The following is a 12,933-nucleotide window of genomic DNA, read 5'->3' as shown; positions in this document are numbered from 1 at the left end:
TAGTAATATGTAACTAACGCAAACTTCCGGAACTCAGAAAAATCTACCAAAATAGGAAGATCTAGATAATTTGTTTATTGATCTGCTGCAATTGGAATCAGTATTTTATCACGTTCTGGTGATTTTTAACAATTGTTTTCGTGAACAGAAAGTTTCTGGAATTTTCAGCAAGATCAAATAACTATCATCCAAGAAGTTCCTATAGGTTTAACTTGGCACAAACACTAATTAAAACATAAAAAAATCTAACCAGAGGCTAGATCAAATATTTATTCCTAAACAAAAGCAAAAAGCAAAAAAACTAAAATAAAATTGGGTTGCCTCCCGACAAGCGCTATCGTTTAACGCCCCTAGCTAGGCATTAAGATTTCAATGATGCTCACAAGAAAGACAAGAATTGAAGCACAAAGAGAGCGTCATAAAACACATGACAAACACATCTAAGTCTAACATACTTCCTATGCATAGGCATCTTATAGGCAAACAAATTATCAAGGCAAGCAAAAACTAGCATATGCAAGGAAGCGGAAAGAAACAATAGCAATCTCAACATAGCGAGAGGTAATTTAGCAACATGAAAATTTCTACAACCATATTTTCCTCTCTCATATTAATTACATGTAGGATCATAAGCAAATTCAACAATATAGCTATCACAAAACATATGCTTAACACGATCCACATGTATGCAAAGTTGACACTCTTCCAAAATAGTTGATTAACATTAGCTAAAGTCATGACCTCTCCAAACCCACGTTTATCAAAAACTTCATAAGATTGATCAAAATCCAAATATGTGGGATCTAAAGTTGACACTCTTCCAAACCCACTTTCAATACTATTTCCAACATTATTATCAATCTCATATTCATCATGGGGCTTAAATAAATTTTCAAGATCATAAGAAAAATCACCCCAATCATGATCATTACAACAAGTAGTAGACATAACAAACTTAGCATCCCCAAGCTTAAGGTTTTGCATATTATTAGCACGATTGACATCAAGAGAATTTATAGTAAAATCATTGCAATCATGCTTTTTATTCAAGGAGCTATCGTGAATCTCTTCATAAATTTCTTCATCACAATTTTCAGATTTATGAATTTCAAGCAAAACCTCATAAAGATAATCTAGTGCACTCAAATCACTAAAAATTGGTTCATCATAATTGGATCTCTTAAAAAGATTAGCAAGGGGATGAGGATCCATATCAATAGACTTTTAGCAAGCGAAGATGCAAGCACATAGAAGGCACATGGCAACACAAGCAAATGAAAAAGACGAACGAAGAGGGGCGAATAAAACGGCAAAGGTGAAGTGGGGGAGAGGAAAACGAGAGGCAAATGGCAAATAATGTAATGTGAGGGATAAGAGTTTGCGTGGATACTTAGTATGTCTTGACTTGTGCGTAGACTCCCCGGCAACGGCGCCAGAAATCACTAGAAATTGAGAACCAAGGTATCAATCCAGTAGGAGACCACGCTCGAGTCCCATGCACCTACACAAACAAATAAGAACCTCGCAACCAACGCGGTAAAGGGGTTGTCAATCCCTTCACGGTCACTTATGAGAGTGAGATCTGATAGATATGATAAGATAATATTTTTGGTATTTTTATGATAAAGACTAAAAGTAAAGAAAGCAAAAATAAACGGCGCCAGAAATAGCTTGTTGACGGGAGATTAATATGATGGAAAATAGACCCGGGGACCATAGGTTTCACTAGTGGCTTCTCTCAAGATAGCATAAGTATTACGGTGGGTGAACAAATTACTGTCGAGCAATTGATAGAATTGAGCATAGTTATGAGAATATCTAGGTATGATCATGTATATAGGCATCACGTCCGCGACAAGTAGACCGAAACGATTCTGCATCTACTACTATTACTCCACACATCGACCGCTATCCAGCATGCATCTAGAGTATTAAGTTCAAAAGAACAGAGTAACGCTTTAAGCAAGATGACATGATGTAGAGGGATAAACTCATGCAATATGATATAAACCCCATCTTTTTATCCTCGATGGCAACAATACAATACGTGCCTTGCTGCCCCTGCTGTCACTGGGAAAGGACGCCGCAAGATTGAACCCAAAGCTAAGCACTTCTCTCATTGCAAGAAAGATCAATCTAGTAGGCCAAACCAAACTGATAATTCGAAGAGACTTGCAAAGATAACCAATCATACATAAAAGAATTCAGAGAAGATTCAAATATTGTTCATAGATAATCTTGATCATAAACCCACAATTCATCGGTCTCGACAAACACACCGCAAGAGAAGATTACATCGAATAGATCTCCAAGAAAATCGAGGAGCTTTGTATTGAGATCCAAAGAGAGAGAAGAAGCCATCTAGCTAATAACTATGGACCCGAAGGTCTGAGGTAAACTACTCACACATCATCGGAGAGGCTATGGTGTTGATGTAGAAGCCCTCCGTGATCAATGCCCCCTCGGGCAGGACGCCGGAAAAGGCCCCAAGATGGGATCTCACGGGTACAGAAGGTTGCGGCGGTGGAATTAGGTTTTCGTGGATGCCTCTGATGGTTTGGGGGTACGGAGATATATATATAGGAGGAAGAAGTAGGTCGGTGGAGCCACGAGGGGCCCACGAGGGTGGAGGGCGTGCCCCCTACCTCGTGGCTTCCTCATTTGTTGCTTGACGTCCACTCCAAGTCCTCTGGATCACGTTTGTTCCGAAAATCACGTTCCCGAAGGTTTCATTCTGTTTGGACTCCGTTTGATATTCCTTTTCTGCGAAACACTGAAATGGGCAAAAAAACAGCAATTTGGGCTGGGCCTCCGGTTAATAGGTTAGTCCCAAAAATAATATAAAAGTGTATAAATAAGTTCATTAAACATCTAAAACAGAATATATAATAGCATGGAACAATCAAAAATTATAGATACGTTGGAGACGTATCAGCGCCCCGCCACCATGACCATAAAGCCGGCACGTCCACGAGCGCCACGGGTAACAAGGAAGAGTAGAGCAGTGGGAGGTCCAATACAATAGTTAGCTATAGACTTCTATTGTTTCATCAAGTAGGCCCACCTTGCTCTCTCACAAAGGTTTTTTTAATACTCGTGTTGCAGCCAACTATTTAAATTTTTATAGCTTACTTACACGATCAACCATGTAAAAATCGGTCGGTCGCTATTAAGACATCCGGATACCAGGGATCATCCGTTGCAAGTCAGCATAATGATTATTATTTATTTTTAGAAAGAAGTCCGCATAATTATGGCAGGCAAACTTTTCAAAGTTTCTCCATATTGCTTGATGTTCTACATATGTCAAGGAAAATGTTTAGATTCAGCCGGATGAAAACTCTCTTCCGTAAGCCTCTCTCTTCGCACGCCACATGTCCAGGCCCACCGCTTCCTTCCCCTCCACCTTATCTTCCCCACGAAGTCTATCTTTCACTAGGTTATGTTTCTTTCCCCTTTCTCGTTCGTCAAGCAGGGAGAGACAAGCAGCAGCACCACAACAGAGGAGGGGAAGACCCGCCGGTCGTGCCTGAATTGAAGCTCCGCCGTGGCTGCATCATCGTAGCATTCATGTGTTGCATAGCAGCTCCCCCCGTCGTCACTGCGCTGCATCGCAAGCTTCCACCATGGCCGCCCCGTGCTGCGTCGCACCCCCTGTCGCCGTCGGCGCTGCGTCGCTCCACCCATCGCCGCCGGCGCTGCATTGCAGCTCCTGCCATGGTCATCGTGTGTGGCGTTGCAACACCCGTTGTCGCCGGCGATGCATCGCAGCATCCGCCATCGTCGGTGGCGCTGCATTACAGCTCCCGCCATGGCCGCCGTGTGTTGAGCCGTTGTCGCCGCAGCAACCACCGCGCCGCGTCGCCGCTTCCGTCGCCGTCGTCGTGTGCTGCATCGCAACATCAGCCATGGCTGCCGTGTGCTAATCCATCGTCGCTGGCTGCATCACAGCAACCACCGCGCCACATCGCCGCTTCCATCGCCATCGCAGCAGCACGCTGCTCACCGTCGTTGCTACTGTCAGCGACTAGCGGTGAACTGCTACTTGTGCTCGGGGAAGAAGGGAGCCATGGACCTACGCTCGGGGGAGGGAGGAAGCGACGAAGCAGCGTTGACCAATCTGACGGCTTAGGCACGATGAATCGGACGGCTACTGACCCGACTGAGCATTTGGTGCTCAGTCGGATGATTTGTAGCAGCCGCCGTTATCAATCGAAAAGTTGGCAACTAAGTGTTGCATCTTATACCACGTGGAGCCCCGTGGTAAGAAATCCAATATATTTGAAAAGAGTTCCATCTTATCGATAAACTTCACCGGTCAGGAGATCATACTCTCAACATTTCATGCACAACGCCATCAAGTCGTTTACAAAAGAAAAGTTTAGTAGCTACATGATTCAGCATCTCAAGATACAGAACAGGCATGTGCTTCAGAGTATAGAGAGTACTGAAACCCGACTTTCCAGCTCCTGCCATCACATCTCAGTATGACACCAAACCGCCTTTACTACCGGAGGGGCTACTGGATCTTGAGCTGCTGCTGCGCCTGCTGTTATACTTTGAGCTCAACCTTTTGGCTGGGGCAGCATTAGGAGACCTGGACCTCGACGCATCACGGATCTTGGACCTGGATCTTGATCTTCCTCTATTAGCGGCAGAGGGGCCACCACCACCACCACGACCTGATCGAGGCCTGTAGGCCGCATCACGTTTATGTTGTTCTGCGGGGCTATGGCTGCGTCTTGGGCTAGGGCGGCGATGTCTTCCTCCGCCGTCACGGCGTCTCAATGGACTGCGTGACCTGCTCCTGCTTCGGTCTCTCCTTGTGTACCTGTGATCATGGACGATAATGTTGATTGGCCTAGGCAAAAGTGTACAAAGTCATCAAATGTTGTTTGACTTCAGCAAAGAGTATGTGACTTTGTTCAGCTAATCATGCTTTACCTGTATCGAAGGTCTGTCCATGCACAACAATAACATCTACCAAGACTAAAAATGGCAGGAAACAGAAGGCACCAAATGCACATTTCGGCAAGAATACAAGATAACAAAAGCAACTCTTCTTGTTCAGAATGCTAACAGACTTGGAACATTTATTCAAACCAATTAACTGAACACTTAAAAGTGTCAAACTAACAGGAGCAATCTTTTATACTGCCTCCGTTTATTTTTTACTCTGCATGTTAGATTTGTCTTAAGTCAGACTTTGTAAAGGTGACCAAATATATTATATATTAAAAAGTATGAACATCTACAATACCAACTAAGTATATTCTGTAATGAATCTAATGATAATGATTTTGTATTGTAAATGTTGATATGTTTTTCTATAAACTTCAGAAATTTGACTTAAGACAAGCCTAATATGCAAACTAAAAAGAAAGAGGGAGTACCACTACCAATCGCCACATCACATACAGCTTTGATCATCGTTCTCATGTCAATGAAGACAAATTAAACTTCGAAGAAATGCCACATTCATCTAGAATGTATATGATAATGATAATATTTAACTGCGACATGAAAGAATCCTGAAAGATCCATTAGCTGCCCACATGCTCTATCAAACCTTCAAGGCTTTAAAGAGCTACAAGGACAACCTCTGTCAGGAATATAAGGATTATGCATGCAGTTAACAGTATTTGCAAAAGTATATGTGTTGGAAGTGCAGGAATAATATCCTTGTATTTATCTAGCAAAGTTCTTGTATGTTACATATCTTTCTATTATTTTGTAGGCATATTACAAGTGAAAAACATAGTCAACGTTCTGTATTGGAGACTGAAATGTTAAACACGCATTATATTTTGCAGAGGGAGTAATTGCCACCAGCCTCTAACAGACTGAAGTTCCCAGCATTCAACATAGAAATTACTCCCTCCGTCCGGAAATATGTGTCATCAAAATGAATAAAAGGGGATGTATCTAGACGTATATTAGTTCTAGATACATCCCTTTTTTATCTTTTTTGATGACAAGTATTTTCAGATGGAGGGAGTATTAAACTAATGCAGAAGTAGAACAACAGGTCAACAGCTGGCTGGCAGAATATGCCACAATTCCATGAGATTAGACAAGTTCTTCAAAGGAATTCACATTTCCAATGAATAAGAAATACGAACCTCAGTGAGCTACTAGCTCTTGGGGAACCTTGGTATCTCCTCACCGGCGATCGTGAACCATAAAGACCATTTCTTCCATACCTGGACATGATGGGGGTTCCAATATAATATCAAAAGTGTCAAAACGTGGCAAATCAATAATCATGAATCAATACCTATTGAAGTTATTCCATCTATCATTTCTTCCTCCATAGTAGCTAGAACGAACATGTGAACACTCTGGAGACGGTGTTCGGTATCGACGTGCAAATGAGTACTTCTGCGTAAAACCACGCCCTTTCCTGACACGTCCATCCTCTGTAGAGCCCATAGCTAAATCTTGGCCATTGGTGGGTACTGGTTTATTGCTCAAGGGGTTCCTTTCTGCACCAGCTTCAGATATGCCAGTCCCTGCAGCAACAGCAGTGATGTTGCCATCTGCCTTTGACAGAGTTGTATCAGCCCTGATGGGGTTGGTATCATCCCTGCAATTATAAATAAACAGGAGATGTTGCACCCTCGCTGCATAGTAGTAGAAGGATCCAGACAGGACGTGTACTTTCAAGAAATAAAACCTGAATTTACTAGATCTATCTTCGGAATTTTGAGTCCCGACCCTGTCATCAGCCCAACTTTCATCTTTGTGTAACGGCTTGCTTCCCGCAACCGTTTGTTTGCCTTTATCTGCATATTCCAAGGATTTTCCTATCTCCAAATTTATTATTTTGGTATTTTCTTCGTCTGCCATTAAAAAAAGATGATTATTAGATAAAATTGTACACAAGATCTTTAAGTCATGGCCATCTCAGCAATAATCAGTACATTCCAAGAATGTAACCAAACACAAATATAGATAGCCATACATAGCAGGCTGTTTAAATTCAGAAAGAAAGAAAGCAGACAGACACAGTAAAGATCATCATGCTTTCTACTAACATTCTCCAATGATGAGTAAGAGTAACGATCTTAAGGGTATGGCTAGGTCTCATCTAGATGACAATTAACTATGTCTCATCTAACTGACTCAATCAAACAGAAAAAGGGGGGAACAGAAGAGAGAGAAATGTCAGCCCAAATCTCCACATATAATCAATGACATAGGAGTTAGATGAGACTTTGTTAATTCTCATCTAGATGATAATTAGCAGATCCATAATCTTAAAGCAATATGCTCCAACCTTTCCACTCTATGGTTCTCAAATGCAACAGCAAGCAAAGACTTCTGGAATAAATTTTCTAATCAAGATTATGTGAATAGCAGTGACAACATAAACACGAAGTTGGTCATTCAGAATATTTTCCATTCCAGTGATGCTGACTTAATATTATTACTATTATTTCAAGTATGTTGAACAAAATCAAACATGTAACTGCAGAAATACTACACACAAGGTGACGAGCAATAAATTGGCAAGTACACAAAGTGCAAATACGCTGCTCGGAAAAAAACAATGTACAAATGCAGCTTGCCTTCCAGATCACAGCAAACTGAAAGGGGTTAACAAAACAGAGATATAAACTCCTAAATTCAAACAGCACGCGGTCAATCAGAGTATGCTGGTAGAAAATAATGAAGAACAGAAAACTGAATGGGAGTTAGCTCTCCTACCTTTCTTCAATGGATGCTTGGTACGGCGGCCTGCACTTTCATTGTCAGAACTGCTGCTCGAGCTTTTTGAAGCATCACTTGAGCTCCCATAGCTCCTAAAAAAGCACCAGCAGGGAATCAATTCAGCTAGTATTAGTTCTGAGTGAACATAACAACACAGTTTGTAAAGGTCAACATTTTACCGCTTGGATCTTTTTGTTCCTCTACTCTTGCTCTTACTCTTCTTATGGCTGCTCTTCCTCTTTGCAGGCTTTCGTTTCACTTTCTTAGAACCTTTTCTTCTCTTGTGCCTATGGTCACTAGATGAGCTAGTATCCGATGATGCTGAAGAGTATGATTGTGACTCCGAACCACTATCTGAGGAATAGGACTGTGAGTCAGAAGTTTCTGAGCTATATGAATCAGAACAGTAGTTCTTTCTTTTTTTCCTTCGTTTATCCACGCTGGATGTTTTTTTGGTTTTGATCCTCCCTCCAGCATCGAAGTCATTATATTCTACTGCCCTTTTAAGCTTCTTTTCTGCAAATCAAGTACTGAGAAAGCTTACCATAGATAACACATGAATTGTATTGGGATCTCGATGTTCATGGCTACTTACCTTTCTCTCCATGTAGCTGATTCTGAGTATCTATGTTAGAGGCTTCACCACAGTCTACAATTTTCACTGGACATGTAGGTTTTCCAGATTCAGAACCCAGTGCCTCAAGCTTCTTAAGCAAAGCTTTGCCATTAAGGACCTTCCCAAAGACCACATGTTTGCTACAAAAATTATAATGTGAACTCAAAATGTTGATAAACCATGGGTAGTGATCCAAAAAAATGGCCACTTCTCCATAAGGAAGCATTAAATAGACAGTAATACTGATGTGGATAATATGCCAGTGGTGTTGGGTCTATCACATACTTGTCGCAGTTTGCCATGAATGGCCACTATCAACCATTACTTGTCGCAGTTTCATCAACATTGTTGAGTTTTAGTTGTATTTGTAGGCAAAGTAACAAAAAGTACAGCTACAAAAAATCGGAAACACTAACGCCCACACGTGTGGGCGTTTGCATCTCGCCCACACGCGTGGATCCGCGTCGGTTTGTGGGTGCACGAATCTTGGCATGTTTGTGGTGCCACGTAGGACTGGGCTGGTGTGTGGGCATTCACCCGGTCGCCCACACGTCCGTTTCACCACACGGAGGGGCCGGTGTGTGGGCGTTTAGCAGTTCGCCCACACACCAGTTTTCACTCACGCACAAGGGCTGGTGTGTGGGCATTTGCCATCTCGCCCACACGCCCGTCTCCTCTCCCACACCCAAGCTGCCAGTTGCCATGCGTTTTGCAGTGTACATGGCAACTGCCCTAGTGTGCTTGTAAGCAGATGGCAACTCTCTCTTTTTTTTACCCGAACATGTCAGTTGCCATATGTTTTGCAGGGTACACGGCAACTGCCTCTAGTGTGCTTGTAAGCAGATGGCAACTCTCTCTTTTACCCGAACATGTTGTTTTGCCATGTCTCTTTGTAGCGCTACACGGTAACTGCCTAGTGTTAGTAGGTGGCAACTCCTAAGGTTTTCAAATCATGGCAACTGTAGTAAACCAGACCATGCATGGCAACTGCTTAGTGTTAGTAGGTGGCAACCTCTAAAGTTTTCAAATCATGGCAACTATAGTAAACCAGACCATACATGGCAACAGCTGCAGTTGTCCAAAATGGCATCTGACACTTGAACCTGAGATGGCAACTGCAGTTGAGCAACCATGGCAACTGTAGTTGTCCGACATGGCAACTGTAGTTCAGCGACATGGCAACTGCAGGTAAACGGACATTGAAGAGGGTCCGGACCATGGCAACTGCGGGGACGCGTGGTGACTGTCACGCTGGGCGTGCGGGACCGTGAGGTAGGTGGCTGAGAGAGGTCGTGTGGGCGTTATGCATTTCGCCCACATGTAGGCGTGTGAGAGGGACCGCAAGGGAAAAAAAGAGGCGTGTGGGCGCTAGTTGTTTTGCCCACACGTAGGCGTGTGGGCTGGTCCTCTTAGGCACCACACAAAACGTGTGGGCAGACCCCTTAACGCCCACACGTGTGGCAGTTATCGGCGTCCCAAAAAATTAGTAAAATGACTAAAGCAAATAAGTAATACCCATCAAGATGTGGCACAGCCTTGAATGTTATAAAAAATTGGGATCCATTGGTGTTTTCTCCAGAGTTTGCCATGGAAAGAATACCAGGTTGATCATGCTTTAACTTGAAGTTTTCATCTGTAGAACACGAGACAGTACATACATTCTTTTAGCAGAAAGCATAATATGACAATAGCACAGTTATCATGGGACTTTAACCTTCAGAGGCTATAACCAATAAAATCATATAACCATACCTGGAAATTTTCCACCATATATGCTCTCTCCACCACGTCCTGGAAATAGCATGCAACGTTGAGCTTATAGAGTACACTACATCAATAAGTCAGTTGAAAGAAGAAGCCTGGGCTAATGAAGCAATACCATCTCCTCTGGAAAAATCACCAGCCTGCAGTTAAGAAATTTGATTGGTCGATTTAGTTTGAACAAAATGGGTGATAAAATAAAATGAAGAACACATATTCCATACTCTACAAAGCTCGTATTTGCAATCCATAAAAGATCCTAACATGCTGTTACTGGCAACAAAAAATATGCAGCAATCAGATAAGTTGCAATAATTTGGTACCTGAGCCATAAATCCTGGGATAATCCGATGGATGTGTGTTCCTTTAAAATAAAGTGGCTTCTTTGTAGATTCTCCGAGGCCTTTCTCACCTACATGTTAACCAGAAGTAAGGCTAACAGAAAAGGCTATACATACAGCCAATAATTACATGCTAAGGTAGCATTTAAATTACAACTCTCAAGTGGAGGAACCTAGACTCTTGCAATCAACTTGAACAAATGAGACACCAATTAGCTGTGAAGAAAATTAAGTGAACTATATTGTCTTTATATACAAGGAGATATCATGTAAAAGCAGTGGTTCCATGTTCTATTATTAGAAATAATCAAATAATCTACCATGACAAGAAAGGTGCGGCGAGAAAAGAACAACAAATTCATAATATATCCTCAACAGACAGCATAGTCCTAAGATTTAGTTAAATCAGATCCTACGGAGCCATAGATGAACAGAGGAAGACAACAATACAACACCTATATAGCTTAAACTAACAAATGTGTCCTGCATACCTTTATGTGGAAGTGGGAAAAAGAGAAAAAAATAAACTATACTAGGAAACACCGCCGCAACACTCAAAATCAGCTTCGCCTATTCCACCATTCTACTTATTACTACGCCATATCATTACCAGGTATAGCATCAAAACTATAAGTACAACTAGATCCCTGTTTAGCATTGTGGTTTGCATTCAAGACTGTCGTGCATTTAGCAACTAAATCCCTTGTGGACATAGACTTAAAATAAAGTGGCTTCTTTGTAGATTCTCCGAGGCCTTTCTCACCTACATGTTGACCAGAAGTAAGGCCAACAGAAAAGGCTATACCTACAGCCAATAATTACATGATAAGGGACATTTTAAATTACAACTCTAAAATGGAGGAGCCTAGACTCTTGCAATCAACTTGAACAAATGAGACACCAATTAGCTGTGAAGAAAATTAAGTGAAATATTATACAAGGAGATATCATGTAAAAGCAGTGGCTCCATGTTCTATTATTAGAAATAATCAAATAATCTACCATGACAAGAAAGGTGCGGGGAGAAAAGAACAACAAATTTATAATATATCCTCAACAGAGAGCGTAGTCCTAAGATTTAGTTAAATCAGATCCTATGGAACCATAGATGAAGAGAGAAACACAACAATACAGCACCTATACAGCTTAAACTAACAAATGTGTCCTGCATACCCTTCTGTGGAAGTGGGAAAGAGAGAAAAAAAAACTATACTAGGAAACACCGCCACAACACTCAAATTAAGCTTCGCCTATTCCACCATTCTACTTATTACTACGCCATATCATTACCAGGTATCACATTAAAACTATAAGTGCAACTAAATCCCTTGTGGACATAGACCGTGTCCATACCTTTTCAAGCATTTAAGCGAACTATTGGACATCTTCAACATCAAGGATGCTAAACTTAAGAACTTGCATATAAAAAATGTGTGTTCATCACTATCTGCATCACGCTATTCCACAGCAAAGACTCTGCATTTTACCAGTACAAAGCGCTCGGAAGTTCTCTGCCGTCTTCGGAACTACATCAGCAAAGAGCTGCAACACCAAAGTGGGAAGCTAATCAGGCGCACGCCACCTCTGTACTCAAAGGAGAAACATGCATCACTTAGAACGATAAGATGAAGGTACACTCTTTGCAACCTCAAACGTGATTCTCTTGGCAGGTCGCCCATCGATGGATATTTCCAAGAAGACCTGAGGGTTCAGATTCTTCTTGAACTTGGCCATGATTTCCTCCCTTTCGGTTTACCTGCAGGTGTGTGGAATCATGAGAGCATCTTCAGCAACAAACATCCCAACAGAAAGAGACTGGCTGGATAGGTTGGTGCAGATCTAGTTGGGATGTGGCCAAAACTCGTGGAGATGGTCAGTGGGGTTTAACAACTAATCACTGGAGGATGGATGGCGAAAAGGGCGTACCTCGAGAAACAGTGTCCGAGGTTGCGGACGGGGTGGAAACTGCAGGCACGCGGGGAAGGCGATGGCAGCGGAGGTAGCAGCCGTAGCGGCGGCGCGTGTGAGAAGCTAAGGGGATTGGGGGTGAGGCGTCGTCGGTGACGCCACAAGCTACGGCACGGCGGCAACTCTAGGTCAGGACTCAGGAGGAAGGAGGTTGCGGACGGCAAGGTGCATATCAGGCCCCGCGAGCCCAGCAATCGGTTTCCTTCCGCGGAGTGGGCCTGAAGCTGTAGCCCACCAGTCTCGGACATCAGTAAGGCCTTGTTCGGGTCTAATCCATGCGGGTCCGCACGGACTTCCCCCGCCGGGGAATAAACCCGGCCCACCCAGTTTTTTCCATTCGGTCATGTGGTATTTCCCCGGCCCAAACCTTTCCAAACCCACGCGGAAAAAACATCTCTTGCACTCCGTGGAAGCAATCCCCGAGCGAGGTGCTCGTATCGTCTCTCCGAGCGAGGCGACAGAAGCGGAAGGAGGAGGAGGCGGCGGTGAGTGGACGGCGGCGGCGACGCAACCTACGCGGAGAGGAGGGCGTCC

General features: G+C 42.9%; 1 protein-coding gene across 1 annotated transcript; it reads right to left on the bottom strand.

Annotated features, from left to right (window-relative positions):
* Positions 1-4,278: 4,278 nt before the first annotated feature.
* LOC109766259 (uncharacterized) lies at positions 4,279-12,619 on the bottom strand. Its single transcript, XM_020325028.4, has 14 exons — positions 12,358-12,619; positions 12,079-12,187; positions 11,919-11,973; positions 10,414-10,502; positions 10,209-10,233; positions 10,082-10,120; positions 9,845-9,962; positions 8,309-8,469; positions 7,893-8,229; positions 7,711-7,805; positions 6,677-6,842; positions 6,278-6,586; positions 6,123-6,203; positions 4,279-4,831 (listed from the first exon to the last, which is right to left on the bottom strand). Exons 2-14 carry the CDS (start codon positions 12,163-12,165, stop codon positions 4,483-4,485), a joined length of 1,911 nt encoding a protein of 636 aa, XP_020180617.1. The 5' UTR covers positions 12,166-12,187; positions 12,358-12,619; the 3' UTR covers positions 4,279-4,482.
* Between the last annotated feature and the right edge of the window lie 314 nt (positions 12,620-12,933).

The sequence above is a fragment of the Aegilops tauschii genome, chromosome 2 (genome assembly GCF_002575655.3).
Source record: "Aegilops tauschii subsp. strangulata cultivar AL8/78 chromosome 2, Aet v6.0, whole genome shotgun sequence".
Lineage (NCBI taxonomy): Eukaryota > Viridiplantae > Streptophyta > Magnoliopsida > Poales > Poaceae > Aegilops > Aegilops tauschii.
Note: the sequence above shows the minus strand (reverse complement) of the source record. Positions and strands in the feature narration are given on the sequence as shown.